We start from the raw sequence: 14,881 nt of genomic DNA, 5'->3' as shown, positions 1-14,881 counted from the left end.
CCAGGATGCCCCGCGGCCTTGGAGTTATGGTAGGTTCGCAACAACCGAGTGCGCAACTCCTCAGGCACAAAACATCTGCCGTTGGGTCTCCCAGAGGGAGCACCACATTGAGCCGCCAAAATCTGCTCACCCAGGGGAGAGGTCAGGCTGGTGCGAATAGCGGCCAGGATCTGATTCGGAGGTATGACCGAAGTCGGAATCGACTCCTCCCCGGACAGCTCGGAGTACTGCCGTGATAAGGCATCCGCTCTGATGTTCTTGGAACCGGGTAGGTAGGAGACCACGTAATTAAAACGTGACAAGAACAGAGCCCATCTGGCCTGACGTGGTGTCAATCTCTTGGCCTCAGAGAGGTAGGTCAGATTCTTGTGGTCCGTCAGGATGAGAACCGGAACCACCGAGCCCTCGAGCAAGTGCCTCCATTCTTTAAGGGCCTGCACGATGGCCAATAACTCCCTGTCACCAATCTGATAGTTGCACTCCGCGGAAGACAGTTTCCGGGAGTAAAACCCACAGGGAAGCAGAGGACCCTCTGGTGTTCTACGCTGAGACAGAAGGGCGCCTACTCCCGTCTCAGACGCGTCCACCTCGAGGACAAAAGGCAACCCAGGGTTGGGATGCGACAGAATCGGAGCCGACACAAAGGCGGACTTTAGAGCCTCAAAAGCTCGGATGGCCTCGAGCGGCCAGACCTGGGGATTACTGCCCTTCCTGGTCAGATCCGTGAGAGGCTTGGCTAGCATGGAAAAGTCCCTGATGAACTTCCGATAATAATTGGCGAAGCCCAAAAAGCGCTGCAGGGCACGAAGACCACTGGGCTGGGGCCACTGTAAGACAGCCGAAACCTTCTCAGGATCCATGGAGAACCCCTCAGCGGAAATGATGTAACCTAAGAAGGTTACCTGGGATCGGTGAAATTCGCATTTCTCAAGCTTACCGAACAGCTTGTTCTCTCGTAACCGTTGCAACACTCGTCTGACATCCAGAATGTGGGCCTCCATGGATTCAGAATATACCAAGATGTCATCCAAATAGACCACCACACACTGCTGCAACAGGTCACGGAAAACATCGTTGATGAATTCCTGGAAGACTGCGGGCGCATTGCACAACCCAAAGGGCATAACCAAGGATTCATAATGACCGGTCCTGGTGTTAAACGCGGTCTTCCACTCATCGCCCGCCTTGATCCTTACCAGGTTATATGCCGCCCTCAGGTCGAGTTTGGTAAAGACCGTGGCCCCTTTGAGGCGATCGAACAGCTCGGAAATCAAGGGTATCGGGTAAGCGTTCTTGATCGTGATGCGATTGAGACCCCTGTAATCGATGCAAGGCCTCAACTCACCGCCCTTCTTTTTCACAAAGAAAAATCCAGCCCCTGCCGGGGACGAGGATTTGCGAATGTGTCCGCGTGAAAGCGCCTCCCTCACGTACTCCTCCATGGCCTCATTCTCCGCTACCGACAGTGGATAGACTTTGCCACGAGGAGGAACGGCACCAGATTGTAACTCTATGGCACAATCGTATGGGCGGTGCGGAGGTAGGGCAACCGCACGCACCTTATCGAATACATCCCGGTACTCCTCGTATTCAGGAGGCAACAGAGAGTCCGAGGAAGTACACAGCAACTTGACAGGCCCATGGATGCAACTAGCCCCACACTGCGGTGACCACGAGAGGATCTCGGCCGATCTCCAATCGAAAGTCGGATTATGCTTCTGGAGCCAGGGGTACCCCAAGACCACCGAGTAGTGTGGAGACGAAATAACCTGGAGACAGACCGACTCTCTGTGAACGGCACCAATGGCCATCCCCACTGGAAGGGTCTCCTGAGTCACGTGTGGCGGCAGAAGGGGTCTGCCGTCTATCGCCTCAAGAGCCAGTGGGGAACCTCGAGGCTGCAGAGGAATGGAATTGGCGGCAGCGAACACACTATCAATGAACAAACCACCAGCACCAGAGTCCACCAACGCCTGGGTCGTCACCGAGCCCCCGACCCAGGAGAGGACAACAGTAATCAGTGGTTTGTCAACACGGGAAACCGGGGACGAGGAAACTCCACCCAAGATCTGCCCCCGACAGGATCTCAGGTGCGAGCGTTTCCCGGACGGTTCGGGCATGCCAACCGAAAATGCCCACCGAGACCACAGTACATGCATCGGCCCTCGCGTCTCCGGAGTACCCTCTCCCCCTCGGACAGGCGAGCAAACCCCAGCTGCATGGGTTCACCCCCAGACAAGTCATCCCCAGGAGGCGTGGGAGGAGAGGGAGGCACGGGTGGGACAGCAAACGTAGGCGCCAATCTGTTAGAAGACCTCCGCAGGCTCTCCTTAAAGGAAGGTCTCTCCCTGAGTCTGGTGTCAATCAAAATCAGGAAAGAAATAAGGGACTCGAGCTCCACTGGTAGGTCCTTAGCTGCAACCTCATCCTTCAAGGCATCCGAGAGACCATGAGAGAAAGCAGCGACCAGAGCCTCATTATTCCAGCCCACCTCTGCTGCCAGGGTATGAAACTCAATGGCGTATTCAGCTACGGATCGTGAACCCTGTCTGATGGACATAAGGAGCTTCGCAGCAGAGGTAGCACGAGCCGGCACATCGAATACCTTCCGAAGAGAAGCAACAAAACCGGAAAACTCGGCAACCACCGGATTGTTGTTCTCCCATAAAGGGCTGGCCCAGGCCAAGGCCTTGTCCGAGAGCAGCGAGATCAAGAAGCCCACCTTTGATCTCTCAGTAGGAAAGGCATGTGGCAGCAACTCGAAATAAATGCCCACCTGGTTAAGGAAACCTCGGCACTGAGTTGGCTCTCCCCCAAAGCGCTGTGGAAGGGGGGCAGAACCGGTCATACCCCGAAACACCGCAGGCGCAGCAACAGGTGTCGGGGTAGACTCTGGCGCAACAACCGGAGCGGCAGTAGGAGCGGGCCCAGGAGCGACAACCGACCCATCGGCAACGGAAGCGAAATGAGCCGTGCGTTCAAGCAGGGTTTGCAACGCCACAGCGAACCGACCCAACAGGTGATCCTGCTGATCAAGTCTGGCAACCAGCGTAGGTAGCGAGGATGGCCCTGTACCGTCAGAATTCATGGCTTGGTCCTAATGTCATGGAACCATGAACCAGACGTACAACAAGAGATAAGTGGAAATAAGAAGGCTTTATTGAAAATCAAGCTGCAAGGCAAAAGTCCAAACGGATGGCTAAACCGAAGCAGGGTCTTGCGAAGCCAGAGGTCAGGAACCAGAAGGGTAGTCAGACGAAGCCTGGATCAGGAACCAGCAGGGTAGTCAGACGAAGCCTGGATCAGGAACCAGCAGGGTAGTCAGACGAAGCCTGGATCAGGAACCAGCAGGGTAGTCAGACGAAGCCAGGATCAGGAACCAGAAGCAGCAGCAGTCTTAGAAGCATGTGAACACAGGAGGACCAAGCAAGGAACTGAAGCCACAGACCTCCTATATATATGAGCTAGGCATCCAGCTCCTCCCAGTGGGAAGGAGAAGCCGCAGGGTGGGAGGCTACAAGAAACCCAGAAACCAAGATGGCCGCCAGCACATGTCAAACGAAGGAGAACAGCAAGAAGGTAAGACCATGACAGTTCAATAAGTTCCTCACTAATGGTTTGAGGATGTCCTCTATCCAACCTGAGATTTTTTCAGTGAGTGTTACCACACCTGTAATGATCGGCCTCCCTGGATTCCCTGCTTAGTGTATTTTGGGAAGCATATAGAATACTCCGATCCTGGGATTCTCAGGTACCAAGTCTAAAAGTTGTGTGGATCTTGCAGGAAGACCCCTCATGACCTTTTTTAACTCTCTCAAATATTTCTGAGCTGGGTCTCCCTCCATTTTGATATAGTATCGTGTGTCTGTGAGTTGTCGGTTTGCTTCTTCTACATAGTCCAAAGTTCAAAAGGTCTATAGCGCTACCTTTATCTGCAGGTTTTATGGTGATTCCTTTGTTGTTTTTTAAGGTTTGAATCACCCTCCTTTCCTGTATGTTGATGTTGAATGTTTCTTTTATATGTTTGTCCAGTATTGCAGACTGTACTACATTTCTAAAGAAGTCAATGTACTGGTCCAAAATGGTATTGCGGCCAGGGGGAGTGGTCCATGTCAGACTGTTTTTTTTCCACCATGCCAATTGTGTTTGGCTGTTTGAGAATTCTCTCTCCTGTTTGTCATGGAAGAACTCTTTTAGTCTTAATCTCCTAAAATATTCCTCCATGTCACTACAGAGTTCTGTTTTGTCAAGACTTTTGGTAGGGCAGAATAAGAGTCCTCTGGAGAGCACCTTGAGTTCCACATTATTCGGTTTGTATGATGACAGGTTAATGACACAGCTGACTTTACCAGGTTCCTGATCGATGTTCTGATCCATCCTGTTAGCTTTGGCTTGTACTCGATTGGTGTGTGAATACCGCCCATCTCTAAGTTGAAGTCTGTGGAGTTTCTTTTTCTTGTTGTCTATCAAATATAATTGTAGTGTTCTGTAGTATTTTTGCATTCCCAGGACCAAATTCTCGGTAAGTTTGCTCTTTAGCATTTGTATTTCCATTTGAATTTTTTTTTTGAGCTGTAGAAAGTCTTTCAGAAGTCCTGTAGCATAAACGTTGTGCATAAGGAGTGTTGTAGGTGTGCAGCATAGTATTCTATAAGAAAAGTCCTTTGGGGATTAAATATTCCTTCTTGCATGTGGTTAAAAAGAAAATGTTGCTGTCCAGGTGTGCCAGTTTCTTTAGAAGAGTCTTGAAATCCATCTGTGTATGGTACATTATGGTATCCTCCATTTGGTCAAAAGAAAAAGGAAAAAGTCTGGTACGGTATTAGCAAATAGAAAACTAGTCTAGTGCTCTCATTAAGAGAAACAAAATAAGAATATTGCAGGTTTAAGACCTTTTAATGGCTAACAAAAATAATAGTAATGATGTTACATAGTTACATATCCCTTCATCAGGCATACTACAAGAATATATGAAGAACCAGCAATATATATACAATAAGAACAGAGGCATGGGGAATGAATGAACATTTGAAAAATAACAGAACAACATATCAAAGATCTTGAAAATGATTCCTTAATTATCTTACAGATAAGGGGTGTGAACGTTTTATGGTCTCTAAACCTCGCTAACATCATTACTTCTATTTTTGTTAGCCATTAAAAGGTATCAAACCTGCAATACTCTTATTTTGTTTCTCTTAATAAGAGCACTCAACTAGTTTTCTATTGGCTAACACGGTACCAGATTTACTTCCTTTTTCTTATGGTCTCTAAATTGATGTTATCTCAGAGACCTGGTGTCCTGACTATGTCTATAGAAGACTCTTTAGATCTTGTAGTGTGTCATAAATCCCAGGGACAAATTCAGTCCAGTATTCAAAAGTGTCAAGTAGTGTTATAAATTTGTATTCCCAAATTCTTCTAGCTCTTTGGGATTTGAAGTTACCTTTTAATATGAGAACTTTCAGGTGTTCTTCATTGTGTCCTGGGCTACAGAAATTCTTAGCCACAGGAAAGTGTAGATTCTTCTCTTTAATTGTGTGGCAGTGGGAACTCATCCTTGCATTGAGTTTTTGTCCTTTTTCTCCAACGTAGAGGCCTCCAACAGGACATTTAGTGCAGAGAATCAGATAAACAACATTAGATGTAGAACATGTGAATGTCCCAGGGATCTTATAGACCTCCGGCATGCTGGGTGCGATCACAGCAAGCTGGAGGAGGAATGCTGCTAAAACCTTCAATATCTCAGCCTATATTTCAGCTAGAGCTAGGATTGGTATTGTTTTAAAGCTTTAAAACAAGATCAGGGTCCCTGTGCTAGGTGCCATAAAACCAGAGATACAGCCTTTCGAATTTGAGTCAGGAGTGAGAGTTACGGGTTTATGTAGCTTAAAAACAAGACCAAGATCATGGTTCTAGCTCAATTGCAGTCCAAAAAAGAGTAATCAAAAGGCCCCATCACATTATACACTGCTCATTTTCATTTTGCACACTATAGAAAAAAGTGCTGAACTATGTGCACTCACACGGTCCCAGCCAGTGGATAGGCTGATGCTTTTTCCTATGGTGTGCAAGAACGGCCACTACTGCTGGTTTACAGGGTGGATAGAACAATGAAAATGAGCAGTGTAAAATTCGATGGAAAAATTTATAGGAATGCACAAAAAGTGCTTTTTTTTATCATTCTTTAGGTGGACCAAAACAATTAAAGGGGATGTGTCACTTCAGCAAATTACATTTATCATTGCTGGCTGGATTAATTTTTCTATCACATTATACACTGTTCCTTTCCATGGTTACGACTACCCTGAAATCCATCAACAGTGGTGGTAGTGCTTGTACACTATAGAAAAAAACACTAGCCTATGTGCGATCCCACGGACCCGGCCACCAGAGAGACTGGCACTTACTATAGTGTGCAAGCACGACCACCACTGTTGGATTGCAGGGTGGTCTGTAACCATGGAAACCAACAGGGTATAATGTAATGGAAAAATTAATCCAGCCAGAAGAAGAAGCAATATGGATAATAACAATACATTAGTAAGTGTCTTGAATTTACTTTGCCTACATGATAAATGCTACTTCCTGAAGTGACATGACCCCTTTAATGCTTCCTTCATACGAACAGATAAAGATACATTAACTGTTAAATAGCAAGGGGCCTTATTTTTGCACAGGGTCCGTCTACTGTCTATGTCTGCACCTGCCTAAACTAGTTATCTTTGCTCAGTCTTCTGGTCTCAGAAAATTTAGATTATCTTTCAGTTAAGTGGCAGTTAGATTATTGGATTCTGTTCTGCTTCGCGTTATTGACTGTTGTATAACACTAGTCAGACAGCTTAACAATAATTCAGAAGTCAAGAAACGTGAGACATCAGATCTGTTTGTATTCTCTTTTCTGAATAACTTTGTAAAACTACAATATAAACATAAACAAAACATATGTATCAGTACATTACACATAATACAGTAGCCTCACTTCATCAGTGAGAGTACTCACAGACAATTCCACCATTAGTCCAGGAATAAATCAAGAGCTCCTCTGCATGCAGCCTGCAAGATCCAGGAGCAGTGATGAAATGGAGGAAATACAGTTCCAGGTTAAAGGTTACTGCCTCTGGCTCAGAGAACAATACACTTCCTGTAAAGTTCTGGCGAAGAAGAAACTAACTTTGACCACTAGATGGCAGCAACGTCAAACATAATATTTCAGTACAATCTTTACAGCACATTATAATGCAAAATAGGCGGAACACTCCCTGTCTGGCATAATTATTATTATGTCACTACCTAAATAACTACTGCTATGCAGAAAAAACATATAAACAGGAAATGGAATCCTAGCTAATCTGAAACTAAAACTATGACATCAGTTATAGGTCTAAGATACATTTTGGAAGTCCCATTCTTTGCAATCTTGACCTCCACCTTCCTAACATTGCCATCCCTGCTTGGTAGAGCATTGACAATAAGTCCTACAGGCCACTCGTTCCTGCTCTCTTGGCTGTCCTTCAACAGAACAACATCACCCACTTTTACATTTGGGCGATCCTCAGTCCATTTCCTACGGCGTTGCAGATTTGACAGATACTCCCTCTTCCATCTTTTCCAAAAGGTGTCTGCCAAGCATTGTACTTGCTTCCATTGTTTAGCATGAACTTGTGTTGTACTTATGGTTCCGGATGGAGCAGACAAAGAGTTCACCTTTTGAGTCAACAACATTGCTGGGGTAAGGACCATAGGTGTATCAGGGTCTGAGGACACAGGAACTATAGGCCTGGCATTCATAATAGCTGTAACCTCTGCCATAAAGGTGCTTAAAGTCTCATGGGTCAAGTGAGCAGTTTTAGTTTGTAGCAACATAGCGTCCAAGATTCGCCTGGCAATACCTATAAGTCTCTCCCAGACACCACCCATGTGTGAAGAGTGTGGAGGATTAAAGACCCATGTACATCCTCTGTCTTGGAGAAAGTCTTGCAATTGTGATTCGCTGGCACAAATGTTAAGTTCCTTGCAGGCTCCTACAAAGTTTGTTCCTCTGTCAGAACGGAGCAGTTTTGCTGGGCCACGAATTGAGAAGAATCTCCTCAAAGCATTAATAAAGCTTGATGTTGACATGGTTTCAAGTAGCTCTATGTGTACAGCTCGGGTGGACAAACAAGTGAAAAGGACTGCCCATCGTTTACTGTCTGCGCTGCCTCCTCTAGTGCGGCGGGTTTAGACAGACCACGGACCAAATACATCTAAGCCCACATTGGTGAAAGGTGGTTGAGCAATTACTCTGTCCTCTGGTAGCTCTGCCATCTTTTGACTTTGTAATCTTCCTCGCAGCTTGCGGCAGATGACACATTTGTGTATAACAACTGATACCAAGCGTTTGCCACCAAGAATCCAGAAACCTGCGGATCTAATTGCACCCTCTGTGATGTGTCGCCCTTGGTGAACTACTTGTTCATGATAGTACCTAACAAACAGTGTTGCAATGTGGTGATTATAAGGTATAATGACAGGCTGTTTCTCTTCCTCTGAAAGTTCTGCAAGAGACAAACGTCCACCTACTCTCAACAACCCATTTTTGTCTAAAAAGGGGCTAAGCTTCCTAAGACGGCTTTGTTTCGGGAATGTCTTTTGTTTTTTGATGCAGTCAATTTCCTTCTGGAAATGTTTGTTTTGAACAGAAGAGATTATAACAGACTTTGCCTGAGCAAGTTCTTCTAGATTGACTTGTTCATGGAAACTTTCCCACCTTCTGACCTGATTGCTGCTGGTTTCCCTCTGGAAGGTTTTAGCGACATGGATGAGTCTGTCTAGGGTCTTAACTAATATCTTCCAGCAAGAAAATCTATCAAAGCAATGTGAGTGAAGTGTGGCTTCAGAAGCTCTGGTGCTGGAGCTTGTAATCTCAAATCTGATTTCAGGGTCAGCTTCAGGCTCTATGAGTGGAAAAGCAGTGTCTATATCCTCACAGTGTGGTTGGTACAGAAAGGTTGGGCCTGAGAACCAAATAGAGTTCTGAAGGCATGCTGCTTGAGTAGGCCTAGTGGCATAATCTGCAGGGTTTTGATCTTCTATAGAGAGGGCCTGTTTATCATCATCTTTAGTTTTCTGAAATACTGTTATCCCTAGATTGTCTGTCTCAATGTTGGAATTGACTTCTTCTTTACCATATAGTGTAGAAAAGTCACAGTGTTGTGTTGACCTGCCAAAGCTTTCCTTGACAATGAAGTTGTTGTGACAGGGACTGAGAAGGGATGTGCGTCCATTTGTTAACACAGACGTCTTCAAAGTGCTAACGTTGTCAGGCTGGTGCACTGTCCCCAGGCAAACTTCTCCTACAATGACCCACCCCAGGTCCAGTCTCTGTGCATAAGGGGCATTATAAGGTCCATTGATTTGCTGGCGTACCTTGTGTACCTGAAGGATATCTCTTCCAAGAAGTAGAAGGATAGGAACATCTGGCTCAACAGCTGGGATTAGGTGAGCAATTGAGCGGAGGTGGGGGTGGTGATGAGCTACTTCTGGAGAGGGAATCTCAGTTTTGTCATCGGGTATCATGCCACACTCTATTAGGGTAGGAAGTGGGAACTGCACTTTCTTATTGAAGGATTCAATGGTAAAGTCAGTAGCTCTTCTCCCTGTGGTTTCAATTGTCCCTGCACATGTCCTTAGAGTGTATGGAACTGCACTTGCCTTAAGGTTAAAGATATCAAAGAAATCTGACTTTGCAAGGGATCTGTTACTCTGTTCATCTAGCACTGCATACATTTTCACCGCCCTTTCTCTCTTGCCAGTGGGATACACAGTCACTAGACAGATTTTAGAGCATGATCGTGCACTCTTGCCTTGTCCACATACTTCGGTGCAATTGGACATTACAGAGGAGAGTGAGGTCTCTTGTTGCTCCCTGCCCTGATCTTTCCTGGGTTCTACAGTCTCTAGTGGGGCAGGAGCAGGGCCGGGGTGCAAAGCTGCAATATGTCTCTCACTGCCACATTCTGTACATTCTACTGGTATTTTGCAGTCTTTGGCAATGTGATAAGTAGATCCCCAGCACTTGAAACAGATGCCGTTTTGTTTAAGGAAGGACATCCGCTCTGCGATGGGTTTGCTTCTAAAGCCTTTGCATTTCTTTAGTGGATGTGGTTTTTTGTGTATTGGACAATGTCTATCAGGGTTTTCTATGGTGTGTACCTTGTGGGTGCTTTGGTAGTCTGTGACTTCTGAAGGTACAGCTGTTTTGTGTGTGGATACATAGGTCCTACCGTGAGGTCTGTGAGGTCTCTCTGGTCTGTGTGATTGATTGCCGCTGGTGGTGAAGGCGAAACTGGGATCACTTCGGATTTTCGCTTGCTGTCGGACAAACCTAGAAAACACAGAGAAAGGGGGAAAAGAGACTCCATAATCTTCTTTGAATTTACCTCCCACAGACATCCACTTGTCTTGCAGATTTGAAGGTAGCTTCTCTACTATGGGATTAGTGCCTCTAGCTGTATCTAGATACGAAAGTCCTTGCAAGTAGCCATCCTCTTTGGCATATTCTATCTCTAGTAGAAGATCACTTAGTTCTTGTAGCCGCACGTTGTCTCTGTAGCCCACCTTGGGAAAGACTTCAAGTTTGTTCAACAGTGCTCCTTCTATTACCTCTGGGGATCCATACGTTTCTTCTAGTCTTTTCCAGGTCATGTTGAGTCCTGCTGCAGGGTTGAACAGGTTTGCTCTTCTCATTCTCTTAGCATGCTCTGCTGACTCGGTGCCAAGCCATTTTATCATTAAATTAAGTGTTTCTGCTGGTGATAAGTTCAGACCTTCAGTGGCATTCAGAAAGGAAGATTTCCATGCCCAATAGTTTTCAGGACAGTCATCAAATTGGAGAAAGCCTGAGCTAACCATTTCTTTGCGGATGAGATATTTGGTGACATCCACTGCACATTGTTGTTCGCGCATGTAATCTGTAGGTTGAGGTGATGGGAACACTTGTTTTTTGTTCTTAGGGGTTTCTGGTGCTTCCTTCTTGGTTTGCTGGCAGTCGCTGACCTCATGAGGTTGATTGGGCCTACTCAGGGGGTATGTTGATCTCGGCCTGAATTCCTTTGCTTCAGGTTTAAGAGACTGTTCCTTTGTATGCGCATCAGTAAGGTTCTGGAGGTACTCATTTGTACGATCTGCAGAGAATAGAGGTTTTTCTGGAACCTCTGAGTCTTTATATGATCTTTCACTTCCTGACCGACTTGTTCCCATGTAGGCAGCGGCCTCTGCTTCAGCAGCAGCAGCTGCAGTCTGTCGCTGCAGGATGAGCAATTTTGATTCTAAAACCGCTTCTTCTTGTGCTATGGCAGCTTCCCTAGCTGCTCTTTCTTGTGCTATGGCAGCTTCCCTAGCTGCTTCCATGGCTGCCTCTTTAGCTCTCTCTTGTGCTATGGCAGCTTTCTTTGCTGCTAACTCCTGCATCATCATGGCTTCTTTTTCTGCGTACTGTAGCTGGACGCGGGCAGCTTCTGCCTTGGCACGAGCTCTAACTGCTGAGGAACTTGCTGAGGACATCTTGCTAGCCCGTGAAGTTCTGGACACATAAGACTTTGCATCGTCTTGCTGGGCACTGGGAATGGTCTCCCTGCCTTGCTGTGTCGGCGGTAACGTGGCATCAGCCTGGTACTTTGTTCCTGATCTTAGACTCATGCTGCAGTAATGGCGTCTCAGTTTATTCCAGACCGCCACGTGGGTTGTCTTTTTACTGTTCTGCTTCGCGTTATTGACTGTTGTATAACACTAGTCAGACAGCTTAACAATAATTCAGAAGTCAAGAAACGTGAGACATCAGATCTGTTTGTATTCTCTTTTCTGAATAACTTTGTAAAACTACAATATAAACATAAACAAAACATATGTATTAGTACATTACACATAATACAGTAGCCTCACTTCATCAGTGAGAGTACTCACAGACAATTCCACCATTAGTCCAGGAATAAATCAAGAGCTCCTCTGCATATAGCCTGCAAGATCCAGGAGCAGTGATGAAATGGAGGAAATACAGTTCCAGGTTAAAGGTTACTGCCTCTGGCTCAGAGAACAATACACTTCCTGTAAAGTTCTGGCGAAGAAGAAACTAACTTTGACCACTAGATGGCAGCAACGTCAAACATAATATTTCAGTACAATCTTTACAGCACATTATAATGCAAAATAGGCGGAACAGATTCCGTATTTAAACTAATTTTTGCTATTTAAGTGTTGCAAAATTGAATTCTAAAATAAGAAGCACTCAGTCTTTACAGTATATATATGTATATTGTGTCTATGTCAAATAGAGGAGCATTTAGTCAATTTATGTCAACATTTTTGTATCAAAATGCTATATAGCCATTCATATATGCAGGCAGTTGAAGCCTCCATACATAATAGCATTTAATACATGTAAAACAACCTGTGAAATACATTGACACCATCATCATTAACCACCATTTTTTGTCTGTGTGTTATAATTTCTATGTTTTATTTTTACCTCTGTACAGAGATCCACCAAACCAAAAAGGATAGTTTTTCAAGATGAAGTTCAACAATTAGGAGACGTGAAGGGGAAGGTCACCAAGGCCATCTATTTCTCAGAGAAAGGCAGTGACACTGGAGCTTTGAGTCGATCCATACCCACTGGGTACCAGCCAAAACCTTATGTTGTGCCAGATTATGTTGTGTAAGCATAAAACTGTTGAGATTTTGTGTGCACTGATATATTCACTGATAGAAAAGAGCAATTGATGGACACTGCAGGACCCCAAATCTAAAGTAATGCCCCATACTGAAGTACACAGAAGAGCGGACAAGACACAATTTAAATAAAGTCAATCAGAGGCATACTGAGGTAAAGTAGGGCAACACTGATTCTAAGGATGCCATAATACAGCGTCCTCTGGCTCAGAGGCTTTTAGAAACCATAGTATAACCATAGTGTGCAGAATACTATTCAAATAGTATAGAAAAATAGGATAATCAAGATTTGTTTCCAATGAACTACAATCAGTGGTCCCAGAATTTTAGTACACATTTCTTAGTATTTTTTTTTTTGTGTATAAAACAATAAGGTAGATTTACTAATAAATCAATTGGCTTGCTATGAAATAGCCCCAATGTGTGTGAGATAAGGAAACAGATAGGACTTGATGTACCGTAAGGGCTCATTCACACAAACCTGTGCTGCCCGTTGCCATATTGGGGCCCGCATTTGTGTATCCGCAATACACGGGCACCGTTCCGTGTGCATTCCGCCTCACGGATGCGGACCCATTCACTTCAATGGGTCCGCAAGTCCGAAACCACGGAACTGAACACTACGGAAACATTATGGAGTACTTCCTGGGGTTCCGTTCCGTGCCTCCGCACCGCAAAAAGATAGAACACACTCTATCTTTTTGCGGAACGGATGGATAGCAGTCCCATTCAAGTGAATGGGTCCGCAATCCCCATGCAGCTGGGCCACCATCGGTGCCCGTGCATTGCGGACTGCAATTTGCGGTCCACAGCACGGGCACGGGCGAACAATCCCTAAGTTGTGAACAATCCCTAAGTTGTAGCACAATCCCTGTGTGAACAATCCCTAAGTTGTAGCACTATATAGGTAGCAGAAATTGAATAAACACAATAAGTGAAGCTTTTATCCATTTGTTACATCGACTTGATGCTTTTAAAATAGACCTGCGTGGTTCCCTCTTTACCATGTTTCTATAGGGCCTATTGCACACGTTTCCGTTCAGTTTGTGTGTTCCATATACGGTCTGTATACGGAACCATTAATTTCAATGGATCCGCAAAAAAGCTGAAGGTACTGTTTCCGTATTTCCGTTTTTCCGTTCCGTTCAAAACTAGAACATGTCTTATTAGGGTCCATTCACACGTCCGCAAAATGGATCCGCATCCGTTCCGCAATTTTGCGGAGCAGGTGCGGACCCATTCATTTTCAATGGGGCCGGAATGTGCTGTCCGCATCCGCATTTACGGATCCGCACTTTTCCGTTCCGCCCAAAAAAAAGAACATGTCCTATTCATGTTCGCAATTGCGGACAAGAAAAGGCATTTTCCAATGAAGTACCAGCAATGTGCGATCCGCAAAATGAGGAAAGCACATTGCCGGTGTTCCTGTTTTGCGGATCCTCAAAACACATACGGACGTGTGAATGGACCCTTATTGTCCGCATAACGGACAAGGATAGTACTGTTCTATCAGGGGCCAGCAGTTCCATTCCGCCAAAAACAGAATGCACACAGACGTCATACATATTTTTTGCGGACCGCAAAATACTGAAAAAGCCATATAGTCGTGCGCAATAGGCCTAAGAATGGGACCTGTGACTACTTTCTACTATTTGACCTGTGATAATTGGGTATGATGTTCTCTGTTCTGCAGCAAGTATCCAGAAATCAAGAGTGCAGAGGAAAGGGACAATTATAAAGCTGTATTCAATGACCAATACGCCGAATATAAGGAGCTGTATTCAGAAGTTAGAAGTGCTTTACTGAAGTTCAAAGAATTGGATACCATGATGAAAAAACTAACTAGTGGATCTCAGAGTCAGGAGGTGAGTCCATAAGAAATATACTAATATGACTCCTAGAGAATTCTATGGTGGATACAGTACTTCTGAGTCCTGTATAACATAATGAAAAATATATACCGGTAAATGTGGCATTTCCGAAATAATACTAACCTACAGAATAAGGCCCTTTAGTCATTTTTAGAGCACAGTGAAAGATGTTTGTTTGTTTTTCCAATCTTACCAGACAACTAATTTTTTAAAAACATTTTTGAATACAAGATATAGTAAATCAAATGATGCCATAAAAAAAATACATCTTGTCTCGCAAAAAAGATAAATCCTTCATACAG

General features: G+C 44.9%; 1 protein-coding gene across 3 annotated transcripts in view; it reads left to right on the top strand.

Annotated features, from left to right (window-relative positions):
* Positions 1 to 14,881, top strand: part of OCEL1 (occludin/ELL domain containing 1) — a 58,044-nt gene that overhangs the window by 25,258 nt on the left and 17,905 nt on the right. For all 3 annotated transcript variants that reach the window (XM_044285268.1, XM_044285276.1, XM_044285261.1), the window contains 2 exons: positions 12,516 to 12,694; positions 14,402 to 14,573. In XM_044285268.1, coding sequence (XP_044141203.1) covers positions 12,516 to 12,694; positions 14,402 to 14,573 — 351 coding nt within the window. The remainder of the gene's footprint in view (positions 1 to 12,515; positions 12,695 to 14,401; positions 14,574 to 14,881) is intronic.

This window comes from Bufo gargarizans, chromosome 1, assembly GCF_014858855.1.
Source record: "Bufo gargarizans isolate SCDJY-AF-19 chromosome 1, ASM1485885v1, whole genome shotgun sequence".
Taxonomy (NCBI): domain Eukaryota; kingdom Metazoa; phylum Chordata; class Amphibia; order Anura; family Bufonidae; genus Bufo; species Bufo gargarizans.
The sequence above is the reverse complement of the archived record's forward strand: the minus strand, read 5'-3'. Positions and strand labels throughout refer to the sequence as shown.